This window comes from Neodiprion pinetum, chromosome 2 (genome assembly GCF_021155775.2).
Source record: "Neodiprion pinetum isolate iyNeoPine1 chromosome 2, iyNeoPine1.2, whole genome shotgun sequence".
Taxonomy (NCBI): Eukaryota; Metazoa; Arthropoda; class Insecta; order Hymenoptera; family Diprionidae; genus Neodiprion; species Neodiprion pinetum.
The window spans coordinates 6,242,026-6,257,153 of NC_060233.1; the positions used below are offsets into that span (position 1 = coordinate 6,242,026).

At 38.9% G+C, this 15,128-nt stretch overlaps 1 protein-coding gene and 7 non-coding genes across 15 annotated transcripts in view; 1 reads left to right on the forward strand and 7 right to left on the reverse strand.

Moving 5' to 3' along the window:
• fry (Protein furry) overlaps positions 1 to 14,845 on the forward strand; it is a 107,541-nt gene extending 92,696 nt beyond the window's left edge. For 6 of the 8 annotated variants that reach the window (XM_046609468.2, XM_046609472.2, XM_046609470.2 and 3 more), the window contains 22 exons: positions 4,488 to 4,624; positions 5,927 to 6,031; positions 6,284 to 6,418; positions 6,587 to 6,855; positions 6,998 to 7,127; positions 7,683 to 7,870; positions 7,942 to 8,342; positions 8,418 to 8,583; positions 8,647 to 8,956; positions 9,034 to 9,328; positions 9,410 to 9,924; positions 10,017 to 10,325; positions 10,491 to 10,659; positions 10,956 to 11,128; positions 11,217 to 11,291; positions 11,930 to 12,103; positions 12,198 to 12,335; positions 12,402 to 12,583; positions 12,652 to 12,844; positions 12,987 to 13,244; positions 13,327 to 13,828; positions 13,921 to 14,845. In XM_046609468.2, the coding sequence (XP_046465424.1) occupies positions 4,488 to 4,624; positions 5,927 to 6,031; positions 6,284 to 6,418; positions 6,587 to 6,855; positions 6,998 to 7,127; positions 7,683 to 7,870; positions 7,942 to 8,342; positions 8,418 to 8,583; positions 8,647 to 8,956; positions 9,034 to 9,328; positions 9,410 to 9,924; positions 10,017 to 10,325; positions 10,491 to 10,659; positions 10,956 to 11,128; positions 11,217 to 11,291; positions 11,930 to 12,103; positions 12,198 to 12,335; positions 12,402 to 12,583; positions 12,652 to 12,844; positions 12,987 to 13,244; positions 13,327 to 13,828; positions 13,921 to 14,075 (4,979 nt within the window). In that variant the 3' untranslated portion in view covers positions 14,076 to 14,845. Of the gene's footprint in view, positions 1 to 4,487; positions 4,625 to 5,926; positions 6,032 to 6,283; positions 6,419 to 6,586; positions 6,856 to 6,997; positions 7,128 to 7,682; positions 7,871 to 7,941; positions 8,343 to 8,417; positions 8,584 to 8,646; positions 8,957 to 9,033; positions 9,329 to 9,409; positions 9,925 to 10,016; positions 10,326 to 10,490; positions 10,660 to 10,955; positions 11,129 to 11,216; positions 11,292 to 11,434; positions 11,866 to 11,929; positions 12,104 to 12,197; positions 12,336 to 12,401; positions 12,584 to 12,651; positions 12,845 to 12,986; positions 13,245 to 13,326; positions 13,829 to 13,920 lie in introns of those variants that run through there. The other 2 variants (XM_046609471.2, XM_046609475.2) reach the window with 2 other exon arrangements.
• TRNAA-AGC (transfer RNA alanine (anticodon AGC)) lies at positions 4,811 to 4,883 on the reverse strand. Its single transcript has one exon. It is a non-coding gene; the product is annotated as a tRNA-Ala (tRNA).
• TRNAA-AGC (transfer RNA alanine (anticodon AGC)) lies at positions 4,962 to 5,034 on the reverse strand. The gene has a single exon. It is a non-coding gene; the product is annotated as a tRNA-Ala (tRNA).
• On the reverse strand, positions 5,113 to 5,185 carry TRNAA-AGC (transfer RNA alanine (anticodon AGC)). The gene has a single exon. It is a non-coding gene; the product is annotated as a tRNA-Ala (tRNA).
• Positions 5,263 to 5,335, reverse strand: TRNAA-AGC (transfer RNA alanine (anticodon AGC)). The gene has a single exon. It is a non-coding gene; the product is annotated as a tRNA-Ala (tRNA).
• TRNAA-AGC (transfer RNA alanine (anticodon AGC)) lies at positions 5,413 to 5,485 on the reverse strand. Its single transcript has one exon. It is a non-coding gene; the product is annotated as a tRNA-Ala (tRNA).
• On the reverse strand, positions 5,564 to 5,636 carry TRNAA-AGC (transfer RNA alanine (anticodon AGC)). Its single transcript has one exon. It is a non-coding gene; the product is annotated as a tRNA-Ala (tRNA).
• Positions 5,714 to 5,786, reverse strand: TRNAA-AGC (transfer RNA alanine (anticodon AGC)). Its single transcript has one exon. It is a non-coding gene; the product is annotated as a tRNA-Ala (tRNA).
• Positions 14,846 to 15,128: the final 283 nt, after the last annotated feature.

A 15,128-nucleotide genomic window follows, 5' to 3' on the forward strand; every position in this document is an offset into this window, starting at 1 on the left:
GTGCATTTTTGATGAAACGAATCGATTTTTGGTCAAAAACTATGATAAAAATAAAGTTTACATTAGAGTTTTTAAAAAAATGACTACGCACTTCCGCAGAGAATGTAATTGTGAAGCTACTGTCAATATTTCAAATAAATCCATGCAACGGTGCTCAAGTAATCTCTCCTCCCAGTGTGAGAAATGTGGTTTCGAGAAAAATGCGTTTACAATTTTGCGAGCACTGTGACTAAATCGAGAATTGAACCTTGTAAAAATAAATTTTTTTTTCCATCATAGGACCAACTGGATATGGTTTTTATAAAATGTAATTTAAAATATTGTTTAAGCAAAAAAAGGGTTCGAATTTTTCAAAATTCTAGAGTGGTGTCATCCCTTAAATAACCAACCTTCTATGACCGACACCAACCGGCATCAGTTAATAATGAGACGCGTAATGTGCAGAAATGTAAAAACCTATTATTCTTTGTCACATGAACTCCTGTGGGAATTTAATTCGGCCAGAGTGGCGAGCAACCTCTTGAAAGATACCACAGACGTGAACCTAATCGAGTCACGAGACTCGTGACATTCAGGGATATTTCAGGCATGGTTCTTAACTCTGTGTTGTCAGTCGTGAAGGATTTGAAATTATTCCACCGTGATTAGATTTTTAACATTTTTCCACAGTCATCCATGGATCTGGATGATGAGTATAATATGTTATACCGCGCGTATTATAAATCTGTTATTTACCCGTATTTGAGATCTTATTAAAACGTCAGGGAATTTGGAAATGAAATTATACAACCGTTCTTTGCTCTGATTAAACGTATAATTCTATGCTTCGCTTGGTTACACCGTAATGGGTGCAATTTTAAGGCGAAGCCCAATCTTTATCCTAACCTTCTTCCCTTCGGTGAAGGGATTATACAAGTTGCTGCTTCGTTTATTATTATTATTTGTCTCAATGTTTCGTGGCTGCGTAATTACCGTGAGATTGACGTGAAAATGTCATACTGCTACGTTAGGGTGTGTCGAAAATAAAAAAAATATATATCTTAGAAACAGGTTTAAAAGGTTCATTTAGGTATAAAAATACACCTGTTAAAATTTGACCTCTTAATTATAGTTATAAAAATCAGAAGGAGGAAAAACCATATTTCCCGTGTTATTCTTATGGAATATAGAAAAGTCCGATATGCAACATCTTAATGTTAATATTAAGAGTTAAAATTTTAACAGGCGTATTTTTATATCCAAACGAATACTTTTGAACCTGTTTCCAAAGAACAAAAAAAAAAAAATTTTCTTCATTTTTTAAAAATTAGGATTTTGTTTTTTCATTTTCTTTCTCATTTTTAGATTACATTTCACATCACGTCGCGTTCGAAAATAAAATTTTTGCACGTCATTTCGAAACCCGTAGGTGTAAAGTTTCGTTTGGGAAAATTTCCTGTTCGAATTCCGTCAGTTTACTCATCAATGTTTGAATAAAAATCGGTAATGGATGTGACTCGTGGCAGTCTACGCCTTGTGTTATATTCTACGCTTCTATTCATAGAATCGCCATCTTATTTTATATCACACTGTTACATCCAGTCTTGTGTTACGTCAATCCTGAATATGGCGACATTGCGTTTCTCTTTCTCTCTTTCACTTTATACGATCTAGATCAACGGTACAAAAAAGTTTGTACAGTTCGTGACGAAAAAAAATTTCAACCTGGATAAACATAAAGTACTTTACTTTCACCAGCTGGATCGAGACCCGAGACGCGTGATGTGCTTAATTTGTCATGTTCGTTTTCAAACCCTGCAACGTGTAAAGATCGTGCGATATTTTTTCTGCGTGTATAAAAATTTTAAACTCAATTCCTAACGCTTTTTGACATTGAGAGACATGCTTTCAGTTAAATGTACAATAACTATCGTTTTTATTCAGCCATTTGATTGTTGTTTTTTTTTTTTTTTTTTTTTTTTACAACTTACGTAATTTCAGAACGGATTCCTAATAACTACATTTGTATAGTAATAATTATTAGGTACTCCCAGTACCAGGGAGTTTATATTTTACAGTCAAATAAATTTCAACAAGCTTTAGAATAGAACGTGTAATAATGTTACAGCCCCGCAATCTTGTCCGAAATGAGTATGTATATATAAATCACAAAGTTTTTCGGCAAGAATTATTCCGACTAGATTGGTAATCGGCGGAGAGTGAAAAGAGTTGTCGGGGTTAACGGGTAAAAATGTCAAATACCTTCGAAGAATATTATAAATACCTTTGATATTGAACAAGCTATATTTGAGTCCAAATTCCTCTTCCATACAGGACTCTGAAATTGCACCTTATATTTTATTAATAAAAAAAAAAGAAGGTTGATAATATGAAAAAAATAAATAAATACACAAACAAATTTTTCACTTCCTTTACCTTCTAATTTTTCATCAACGCAATTGACGGTTATATTATACATAAAATATAGGTATAAACCTGTACTCCGTATTCCAGTTTCCAAACAATATCGGGCACCAGCATCACCCACACGTTTATGTATATTACTCGCGCGGTAATGGAATCGCAAACATTTTTGCTAATGACTTTTCTTGATTGTTATTACGGTTGTTATTGTTATTATTATTATCATTATCATTATTAATAATAATTATCATTATTGTCGTTTGTTTGTACACTACGCATGTGGTATTTAGAACACGCTTCGAGAGTACTGGCTAATTGTGAAAAATAATTTTAATATACGCGAGTTACGTGCATACGATGCACGGGGTTGAGGAATAAGAAGAGAGAGAGAGAGAGAGAAAAAAAAAAAAAACGAAACAGCAACCGCTCATATTTCATTCACGCTAATTCGCTTTGCTAACGCTGTAACGTCCACAGAGAGAAAATACGGGCCACGTCCTTACTTAATTAATTAAACATTAAGAAACATGAAGCTTCGTTTCCCGAAAGATCCTCTCTCCGTGAAAAATGATACACAGTCCACTTATCGAGGATTTTAACCGTGTCATGCTAGTTGTGACGCATTTTTTCACAGTACGTTTGTAGAGATTATAATATTCAACGATTGTTTAAAGCTAGTGAAACGAAACGAGTGTGTAAAAAAAAAAAATATAACGTAGCAATTGAACGAACTCTTACCGTTGCAGTTAGAGGGTTTATATAATTTTGATACGTCGTGTTACTAACAATCCTAGTTATTCGAAATAGTGAAAATTAATTGACACGCAACAGCGGCGGTGGCACCGATGCGATGCTCTAATTGCATCGGGATCGTTATATGCAGTGTAACAAATGAATAGCGTGATAAAATCATCGGAGTGTGCATTATACGGATATGCGTATAATGATGATCATAATAATAATAATAATAATAATAATAATAATAATAACAACAACAACAATAATAATTAAATACCTACGCAGAGATGTACGACGTGCAGTGTAACGTCAAATTCTTTAATAGGAATCAACTCGAGCGAGATGTTCCGATTTCTGCTGATGTCGATCCAGCGAGTAATTGCTTAATGGAAGATTAATAACTCCAAGTATCTACGCGTATCCGGAGTCTGTGCCAGATGTTACAGGCCGGGAAGACGAATGCCAGAAAAATATGGGGGAGACGAGAATCGGCTCGAACTAATCACCTCTAATTAGATATAGGTATACCTTACCGTACAAATAGGTATCACCTATGTAGTGTGGAAGTATATACAACGGGTGAATATTGTATACGTAATACGTCGCGACATGTAGAAATCGAAATTCGGTTTATTTACTAATACGCTTGATTGAATTTATCTTGAGTATCGAGATCAATTTTTTTTTTAATGCCTTCCAAATTACTGCTTCTTCATGACGCAGAGATGTGAAAAATTCGTCTTTCGATTATTCATAAAAATATTTTTAAGCCTTGTTGTTGGATCGCACACTTATTTATAATTCAACGTGCAATGAAAATTGTTCAAGACTTGGCAGGTATAGTTTGATGAGAAAAAAAATTCTAGTTTTCCTGTGCATTTTACAGTGAAATGGTAGGGTTTTTTTCATCATCCATACTTTGCCGAAGTTTTCAGCCTCGAATGATGTAGGTTTTTTTTTTTTTTTAATTTACGAGATTTTTAGCCAGATTGAAAGAATGTAATATTATGATTCTCTCATTGATTATTCTGAGTTTTTGATTACAGAAACTTATAATTGAATGCAAAACCTCAGCCCAAAACAAGTTCACGAAAATAGATTGTTCTACAATTCTACATTCGTTTCATTTTTTTTACTTCAAGTCTATGAAAATTACTTTTCCATGAATTTTCTATTGGGGTCCATAGATTTTTCCTCGAATCCGTTGAAGCTTATTGCTCTCTAAAAACATGTATCAAACTCTACTCAAAAGTATTTATCCTTATAATTTCTGGGTAAAGACAATACAATACAGTTCTATGAAAAACAACGTACGTCTAACTGAATTCGTTTTTAACTATTTTCAGAAATTACGCATAGATTTCAAACTGCGAGACGGGAAGTGCGCCAGTTACTATTGCAGTATCTTCTCCCTTGGCTTCACAACATGGAATTGGTCGACCCAAACGTGCCTCCACCTTCCAATCCTCTGAGCTACTATCAGGTGAAGTCTTAGTTTATACTCATTGTCAGCCATAGTAGAAACGTGACATGTTTTTACATCTCAAGGCTCTTGTATTCAGTTTCAATCAAACCGCGGTGAAATTTACAAAGAGAGATTTAAATTTCGCGGTCATTTGTAACGTCAGCAGGCTGACCCAGTTTTAGGGCCCCGTTTAAAAAAATGTCTTGGAGGCGCCGGGTATCGATCCCGGTACCTCTCACATGCTAAGCGAGCGCTCTACCATCTGAGCTACGCCCCCGGTGATCCAAATTGCCTCGTCGATTGTCAAGATCGTCAAGCTGGCCCAGTTTTGGGGCCCTGATTCAAAAAAATGTCTTGGAGGCGCCGGGTATCGATCCCGGTACCTCTCACATGCTAAGCGAGCGCTCTACCATCTGAGCTACGCCCCCGGTGATCCAAATTGCCTCGTCGATTGTCAAGATCGGCAAGCTGGCCCAGTTTTGGGGCCCCGATTCAAAAAAATGTCTTGGAGGCGCCGGGTATCGATCCCGGTACCTCTCACATGCTAAGCGAGCGCTCTACCATCTGAGCTACGCCCCCCTTGATCCAAATTTCCTCGTCGATTGTCAAGATCGGTATGCAGGCCCAGTTTGAGGCCTTGATTCAAAAAAATGTCTTGGAGGCGCCGGGTATCGATCCCGGTACCTCTCACATGCTAAGCGAGCGCTCTACCATCTGAGCTACGCCCCCCTTGATCCAAATTTCCTCGTCGATTGTCAAGATCGGTATGCAGGCCCAGTTTGAGGCCTTAATTCAAAAAAATGTTTTGGAGGCGCCGGGTATCGATCCCGGTACCTCTCACATGCTAAGCGAGCGCTCTACCATCTGAGCTACGCCCCCGGTGATCCAAATTGCCTCGTCGATTGTCAAGATCGGCAAGCTGGCCCAGTTTTGGGGCCCCGATTCAAAAAAATGTCTTGGAGGCGCCGGGTATCGATCCCGGTACCTCTCACATGCTAAGCGAGCGCTCTACCATCTGAGCTACGCCCCCCTTGATCCAAATTTCCTCGTCGATTGTCAAGATCGGTATGCAGGCCCAGTTTGAGGCCTTGATTCAAAAAAATGTCTTGGAGGCGCCGGGTATCGATCCCGGTACCTCTCACATGCTAAGCGAGCGCTCTACCATCTGAGCTACGCCCCCGGTGATCCACATTCGTTTCACGATTGTCACCATCGGCAAGCTGGCCCAGTTTGAGGTCCCGATTTGAAAAAAAAATCGAATATGCGAAACTATGGAAAATTTACTTCACGTTTTCTGATACGGGTCTTTCGCCTTTTTAGTACTATGCAAGTGATGTCACACGAGGAGGACCTCGTCGAGAAGGATGGGGTAGCGCCGAGGCAACAGAGATGGTGTTGAATAATTTGTTTTACATCACTGCCAAGGTACTTTCACAAGTTGATTTTTGTTCGCGTATCATAGGTCTGAATAATAAATATTTATGAGATGTGCATGAAATTACAACTGTATTGGTCATTCAATAAATTTTCACGCTTCTTCGAATCGCATAAAAATTTGCAACTGTGGCAGGAAAACGATACTCAAAGTGATAATGAAGTTAATGTGCATATCGCACTTCTGATGTAATAACTCAGTAATTCTACACTGAAACTAAGTTGATGAAAAATATTGTACAGTTTGCAGATGAACATCCAAAAGAAACGGAAGAATTATGGGCAACTTTGTGTGGTTGCTGGCCCAATAATCTCAAAGTCATCATTCGATATTTAATAATAGTGTCAGGCATGGCACCGATAGAACTATTACCATATGTGAGTGATTATTAGAAAAGTATTATGAATTACACATAGTAATATGTGTGCATGCTAATGACACATTTCGTAAGTATACTGTCTTTTATAATTGTGTTTATACATTTTTATGCAGGTATATTCTTACTTTTAGTATATCTATTGACACAAACATGATTAATCTGTCAGGCAAAACGTGTAGTTCTCTACCTGGCGAGAGCCAGACCTGATCGTCTTCTCGATGAAATGATGACGGAATTACAAACAGTTGAGACGTTGAACTGTCTCATTGAACGTACCGAAACGCCTCCGTTCTACAGGCTTACCAGCATGAGGAAGGCTTCGTCACACAGCGACGCTCCTGCTGCAGATCCAGCAAATCCGTCGAGAGATTTGGGAGTGGAAAAAGGCACCATTCACACAAAACGACATTCCGGAGAAGATCCCATCAAGACAGGGTAAGATATCACTTTTTACTGCATGTGTCGAATGGATCTGAAAAACTCCATCCAGGTATACAGACAAGCATAAAAATACCTAGAAGTTATAAAGTGCTTGAAAGGCAATTGTTGAATTAATTTTTTCACACATTTACCTTAGCGGCTCAAAATCAGATACAGCCTTACGAGCACTGGCAGGATTTCCTACGCCTCGTGTTGAAAAAACTAGAACTTGTAGCGGCCCAGCTGGTTTGCCAGACGATTTGTCAACACCTACAACTGAAGCCGAGGTACAATTTAGTGAATTTTATATGCCCAGTTTACATGTTGCACACCATTGAAAAATAATACTATTCAAGATATATTATATTAATCGTAAACATTTACAACCTGTTTTACTATTGATCTAAGAGTGAGCTTTTATCAAACACCCGCAGTTACACGGAAATTTACAATGAAACGTTGACAACTCATCACAATTGTAGCTAGTACATCAGCAAAAATACTTTGGACCATTCCAGACAGTGGCTAATTCATGATCTGTAAAATACTCCAAATATTTTGTTAAAGTTTACAGATTTTCGCATGTTTTCTTAATAGATTGCCTCTGGTTCTCTTCACTCATCCTCCATTTGTTTACGATTTTCTGTATTTAATTGCTAGTTTAAACCAGATGGATAAATAAACGGTTCTTTTACAGTCGTTGGTATAATTCCAAAGTATATTATGCATCTAGTTTCAAAATAGTAACCGTTGCAGGTTTAATGAATATTTAAACTCTCCATTTTTACTCGTAAAGTAAATTACTCATCTACTTTTTTACTTAATCAACTTGTCAACTTCAGCTCAATACCGACGAGTCATGTTACGTACCTCGAAACGTGGTCGGCGGAAATGGCAAAGTCAATTGTCCAGGGGAGAAGTTTGACATTCCTCAACCACATCCGTTACCGATGCCAGAGTACGGAGGCTACTTTGCACCGCTTACTGAATATCTTCCGGACAGTTCCCAGCCTATAAGCGGCTTCCACAGGTAACAACCTTAAGAATATGCAAAAAATCAAATTCTCATTACGAAATCTTAAAATTGTTTCAAACTTTCAGGTGCAATATTGCAGTGATGCTGCTCACCGACGTCGTCGTTGACGGAGTTGAATTGGACTGGGCTATTCACGTTCCTCTAATGCTTCATATTGTCTTTCTGGGTCTGGATCATTCGAGACCGTTAGTCAGAGATCATTGTCGATGTCTTTTGCTCAACCTTCTTGTTGTCTTGGGTGATCATCGCGATCATTTGGGCGTCGCACGCGTTCTTCTCGCATCTCGCACAGAACAATTAGGACTTGGCTTAACAACTCCAGCTCTGCCAGTTCTTGAGCATAATTTCACCGAAGTTGATCCAGAATTTGACAGTTATCTATTTGTTCCACCTCCTCAGGCAGTTTGCACTACAGTTCCTCAATCAGTTGCGGAAGATTCCAAGGAACTGATTGTTCCGGTTTTCGGTAATATCGAATCTCCTTGCTGTTCTTTTGATAATATAGGCTCTGGATTAATCGATTGCGTATTTCTTCACCCAGTGGAAACCTCGGCACCTAGTAGCAGTACATCGTCGATAGGGTCAACTGGCACAGTGCCTGTTATTGTTACACCAGAAGATGGTGCCAACTGGGCAGGACCGCAGCCTGGTCCTAATATGTCCATTCAGGACGTGATCAAGTCGTTGATCAACTTTCTAGCAGCCAGGTAAAAATAAAATTCGGATTATTAGATGTGTGGAACTGCATCAAGGACATTAATATTTTATAGGACAAATCAACCGTTGTGGAATTATGAAGATATGACTGCGAAAGTATGGTGGGTAAGGAGTGCTGAACAGCTAACCGTGTTATTGCGCCACGTATTACGCGTATTCAGAGACTCCTTACCGCATGCTCTTGTCAGTCAGCGATGGGCGCAAACAGCGCTTCAGCTTGGTCTTTCTTGCTCGTCTCGGCATTACGCCGGAAGATCGCTGCAAGTTTTCAGGGCGTTACGAGTTCCTATTACTTCCAGAATGCTGTCGGACATTTTGTCCAGACTAGTGGAGACGGTAGCTGAACAAGGAGAAGATATGCAGGTAAAATGATTATCACTTTTGAATCGCTTAAGTTCACGAAACTTGACTTATTATTGACAAGTGTTTTATTCGTGAAGGGATACGTCACGGAACTTCTTTTAACTCTTGAAGCAGCCGTCGATTCACTTGAGTCAGATTTTAGGCCGTTAGACTTTATGAAGGAAATTTTCAAATCAACGCCAAACTTGAATAACAAGGATCCGGTGTCAGGAATGATAATTGGCGGAAAGCGCAGTCCCGGAGGTGGAAATTTCTATCCACTTGGACCGTTTTTCTCACATCTTAATCAAGGTGGCCATACACGTAGTACAAGTTATTCCGTCAGCTACTGTATGAGGAAACCCAGTGGTAGTCCAGCGACCGATCCAAAAGGTATTCGGCTTATCTATTATTTACCAAACTTTTGATCAACGTAAAATGAAAGTTTTATTAACAGTGTAACGACGTTTGCAGAGTTAGAAAATCGAACCGGTTGCAGTAAGTATCCGAACACAAACCTGTCCAGATCAAGATCAGCGCAATCCTTGAAGTTGTTAGGCGATTCAGCGACGCAGGATGACAAGATGACCATATTAGCTCAGCTGTTCTGGCTCTCCGTATCACTCTTGGAGTCTGATTACGAGCACGAGTTTCTACTGGCCTTGAGACTTTTGAGCAGAGTACTGCATCGGCTTCCGCTAGATCGTCCAGACGCCAGAGATAAAGTGGAAAAATTACAACAACAATTGAGGTGGAATTCTTTTCCGGGCGTACATGCTTTATTACTTAAAGGATGCACCAGCCCTAACACCTACGAACCAGTTGTCACATTACTGTCACAATTTACTCCACTGTTGGATCTTCCTGTAGTTGATCCAACGCAGAGCTTAGCCTTCCCCATGAACGTAGTGTCGCTCTTACCTTACATGCTTCTTAATTACGAAGACGCCAATGAACTGTGCATCAGAAGCGCCAAAAATATTGCCCAAGTAAGATTTCTAAAAAGTGTTCTTGCGAGCCTCGTATAGTTGAGGGTATCGATATTTTTTTTTACGAATACTTGTTGCATGTATGATTTCAGGTCAGTTCAGAGAAGGGTAAGAAATTGGAAAATCTTGGAACCGTGATGACGCTGTACAGTCGTCGAACTTTTAGCAAGGAAAGCTTTCAGTGGACAAAATGTGTTGTTAAATATTTGTACGATACTTATGCTCACCTCAGTTTTAACATGCTCGCATTTCTGATTGAAGTCCTTGAGAAGGGACCGGCGAGTGTAGCGTTACCAGTTCTTAGCATTATTCATTGCATGCTCCATTACGTCGATCTCGCTTCCCAAGCTGCTCAGCCTATCAACACGGAGTTACTGAGGGTCATTTCTAAATATGTTGAGGTAAGAATTACTTCAGAATGCATCATCGTCTGATTATCTCAGTAAGTATGCGGTTTTCAATAAACGTTACGAATATTAATTCAACTAACGTTGTACTTGAGTCTTATTTCGAGTTATTCTTATTGAATACAGGTTGTACATAATTGAATATATTCATGATCTCAGGGCACGCACTGGAAGGAAGCTCTGAAAATATTGAAACTGGTCGTAACAAGATCGTCGACACTAGTCGCTCCACCGATATCGCTTCATGGTTCCGCATGGGATTCATCTCTGGCATCGCCCCACCCAAGTTTCACAGACACGGAGATATTTACGAAAAAAGAATTACCTGGTACGATATTAACCCTATAACATTTATTTTGAGCATGAACAGTATAATAATCAATGCAATGTTTTGTATGTTTTGCATCTTGGATGGCACTGATTGCATGCATCTTCACATTGACTCCCAGGTTGTGAAACAAATAACAATGATAAATGAACATATTTTATTGAAAAATAAAGTCTATTTTTGTATCATTAGACTTACTTATTCATTGCTAATACTTACTTATCCCCTTGCAAAGACTCGTCGCACCAAATATTGAATTCTTACCTTGACTATACTTTAATATTTTATTAACACAGGAAGAACTATGGATTTCACATTTGATCTATCGCAGACACCAGTAATTGGTAGATGCTGGCTCATAAGACAGATCCTAGATGACAAATTGGTAGCATCGCCACGACGTTCGCTCTCACTTTCGCCAGCCGATAGTAGCGCCATTGCTGGTTGGAAGCGGCCATGGATGTCACAAGTAACCAAACTTCATTAAATTTTTCATTTATTTACTACACATTATGACAGAACCTTTGTGATTATTTTTTACTTTGTTATTCTTATAGGGACGTGTCAGAGAATGCTTGGTGAACTTGTTGACGACTTGCGGACAACGCGTTGGACTGCCCAAGAGTCCGTCGGTAAGTTAAATCTCGATTTATTGGCTTTTGCGTTTTTTTTTTTTACCACATGACTCGAAGCATATTTTTTTATTTCACAATTTCTCCAACCTCGACGTTTTTACGTAATTTGATTAACTGATTGCTTATCTCCCTATTTCTAGGATGAACATATTAGCTCAATGACATTATACAGCAAGGTAAAATTTCCATAGAAAGCTGCTGCATCGCAATCACGTATCCACAAAGTACTTCCCCAGCTTTTTCACCAGTCGATTTTCCACAAAACATTTCCTCTGTTTGATCATAACGTTTCCATTCTTCGTCTATCGCATTTCATTTTCATCATTTTTAAATGGGATATATCTTAACATATCATTTCTTTTTATCTAATAATATTCACCACTACTTCAGTGCACAAATTGGCTGTGTAAAAGACACCTGTAGGTTTTGTACTTTTGTCACACTTTGGTGTGGAGTGTGTATATTATACATTTAATCACCATATTGTACTATTAATGCTTTTTAAAACTGTAATGGTTATCTTTTTTGTCATACACTTCTAAAAGTAAATGTTATTGATATATTTTTTTTCTTATCGATTGTATGTTCAGCCGTGATTAGTTAATTTCTCATCGATCGAATGTGTTGTGTAACAGGTAATATTCAGTCAAAGTTCGGATCTAATGGAGAGGCAATCTTCAATGGCATCGTCAACGGAGGAAGTTTCGGGAGCAAACAATGACTTGAGCGGTGGATCTCGGCGTGATGACGAGCAGTTTGGTGTCTTTAAAGACTTTGATTTCCTTGAATATGAAAGTGAAAGTGTGGAGGTAATGTACAAAATGTTTCAACAGCCTCTGTAATGCAAACTATCATTTCACCGCTTCTTGTTTTATAATTGAAATCTTTCTCTTTGTACGAAAGGGCGAGAGTACAGACAACTTCAATTGGGGTGTGAGAAGAAGACCTCTGAGCGAAGGAGAAGAAAGAGAGCCAAGTTTGCGCCAACTTGAAGAAAGTCTTAGCGAGAAAACTCCATCTTCTAGCAAGCATACTACGAGAGTAAGTAATGCTAACTGTAATATCTTCTGGAAACTTAGTTTTCTCATTATTTCAAACAATATTTAGCGAGGAGTGACAGAAGAGTCATCGGATGATGAGGTGGGATCAGAATCTCCCTTGGACGAAGTACCTGGCGGGCCTGGAACAGGACAAGAAGTAGCTTCCATTCCTGGCATGTTCCCACCGTCTTCACTTTCCTTAATCCAAAGCCGTACCAGACACGATTCCTCAACAAGATCGGACACATCGTAAGTTTCACCGTTAAAATAATTGATAGATTAATCTCGTGTACATTTGTTATTTTATCCAATCACAGAGGGTCAAGTGCAGGGGATTTGGGTGATGTAACACCCTGTAACGCTTCGCCAAATCTGTCTTCACTGATGCCGTTCAGACAAGTTGTCAGAGATGACGCCGAAGAAATGTGGAGGCAACAAATTCAAAGTCTCGTCACTCAAGCTCCCTACAATACTTTAGATTTCTTCCAGCTGTTGGGCAGAATTTTACGAGTGAGTAACCTTGCGCAAATAAACCAACGTTCATCAAAATTTCGTACCCATTTTCTTGTGGAAAGTTGAAGTAATAATTTGTTACATCGGCGATATAATTCCCATCTACATACAATTGACGAAGTGTGGTTACACATAACAGGATGTAAGCAGCAAGGCAGTCGGTCTGACTCGCGAGGCGATCGCTTTACTCAATAATAGTACCTCAGCATCGGCGCAGCTTGGAGCTCATTTGTCTAGTCACGCGGAGTTGCTCAGCTCCAAAGCTGAACCTCCTTTAGTTTGGTTTTCGACCAGTATTTTTGCTAACCAAAGACTGAGCGAATCACTGCGATTTGGAATGTTGGAGATTCAGGAACACTTGGAAACATTTCTCGATAGAAAAGATCATGCAACCGAGGTCTAGTATTCTGTACTTGAAAGCGTTTTTTCTCATTGGGCTCAACTAAACCATATTATACATTTTTTGATCGATCGTGCAGTTCCTAGAGGCCGTGAAAGCAACGAGCAAGCTTCATATCCTTGGTGAAAGTCATGCAGGCGAAACAGGACTCGAAGAGATGCTACTGGATTTAGGAAGAGCTCTTTACAAACTCCACTTTCAGTTTCTACTTCTGATAGAGGCGTCAAATAAAATGCTCAGTGCTCTGACGACGGCTGTCAACAACGTTTCAATTCAGCTGCAAGACATGTCGCTGGAAGTGGCTTCAATGAAATTGGCACTTAGCAGGGCCCTCGAAGAAAGCACCGAAAGTGAGCGAGGCACACCGACGCCTACGCCAAGTCCAAGCCCATTGCCCGGCAGTGCTTCGGCAGAAGAAGCTGCAAAAGTAGCTGATCTGCTTAAATCGGCTCGATGGTCCGCTGCTCTTGAGGCTGTCAGACTTCACAGAGTTCAGTGGCCCATGGATCCATTTCACGATGACGACGATGTGACTACTGCAGTCAATATGTACTGCAGAAATATGGGTCAAGAAAGAGCTGGTAAATACGAAATGGGAATATAGAAGATACGAAAATTTTTAGTAAGAGAATAACGGGTGGATGAAATGTTTGTTTTCTTTCTTTTATTCCAGACGTATTTGTTATTACACGGAATGAGAAGGAGTTGGCAGATGTATTTAGCAAACTTATGGAAAGTTTGTTTCAAGTTTTAGCTGCTGTCACGGGTCTTGAGGCATCGGCTAAAGTGTCTAGAGCACAGACTGAGCACTCTAATCCACAAAACTGACTGCTAGTTAGCTATATTACTATAATTTAACATTCTATTTTAATAGGTAAATGTCAATTGTAATTTACATTCAAATATTATCACCTCACATATGTCAGTCGTTTGCGTCTCTCTAGCTATCGTGAATAAAATTAATCCACCCAGATTGGGATCGGGTTTTAACGTATTATCTGTAAATGTCGGCGGCAATAGAAATCAGCTAAAAATTAATCGACTAATTCTCAAAAATGCCTTACATTGGGTTCAGTAAATCTCTTTTTTTTCAATTCAGAGATAATTTCGTTACACTGGTATAATTAACACAACTCGCGACAAATTTCAAGCTTATTGAGAACAAATATAATACACGAAACAACTGAACCAAATTGACAAGCTTACACAACATTTAGATGTAAAAAAGTTAAACTGAATATGATAGTTATATACATATCGTGAATGTAACAAGAAACAGGACGAATAATCGATGAAACTTTGATAAATGCGTGGACGTGTATGATGAAAGTGAATTAATTATAGGTGTTCAAAAAGTTTCACTGTCAGTATGTCTACGGAGACAGCACAAACGGTACACTTCATCACCGTCTTGTGATAGAAATATTGAATTAAAAAAATATTGAATTGTTTAGAAACGTGATGTTGAATTGCCGGTAAGTGCATCGAAGTTAATAACATCTCCGGAGGGTAATTGGCCAACCTGTGGAACAATTAACATAAAAAATGGACAAGAAAATATAGAGATGCTCATGAATAAATGGAAATCTGTACCGGTATTAACATGCATTGTGATTTCTATTACCTTGATCCACGTTGGAAAAAAAAATCGTTTGAAGTTTTTATACGGTATTTTTTAAAAATTTGTTCATATCTTGTGACAAAAACTTGAAACGCGTCACACATTAACCCACGATAATATCTGTTGATTTTATCGCAGGGCTTGGAAGAGTGGATGTACAATGTGGAATTTATTGCATTAAAGGCTGACCAGACCTCGGACTTCTTTCTTTACGAAGTCAAGTGGAGTGTTCCAACCGCGGAATATCCGATTCCGCAGGT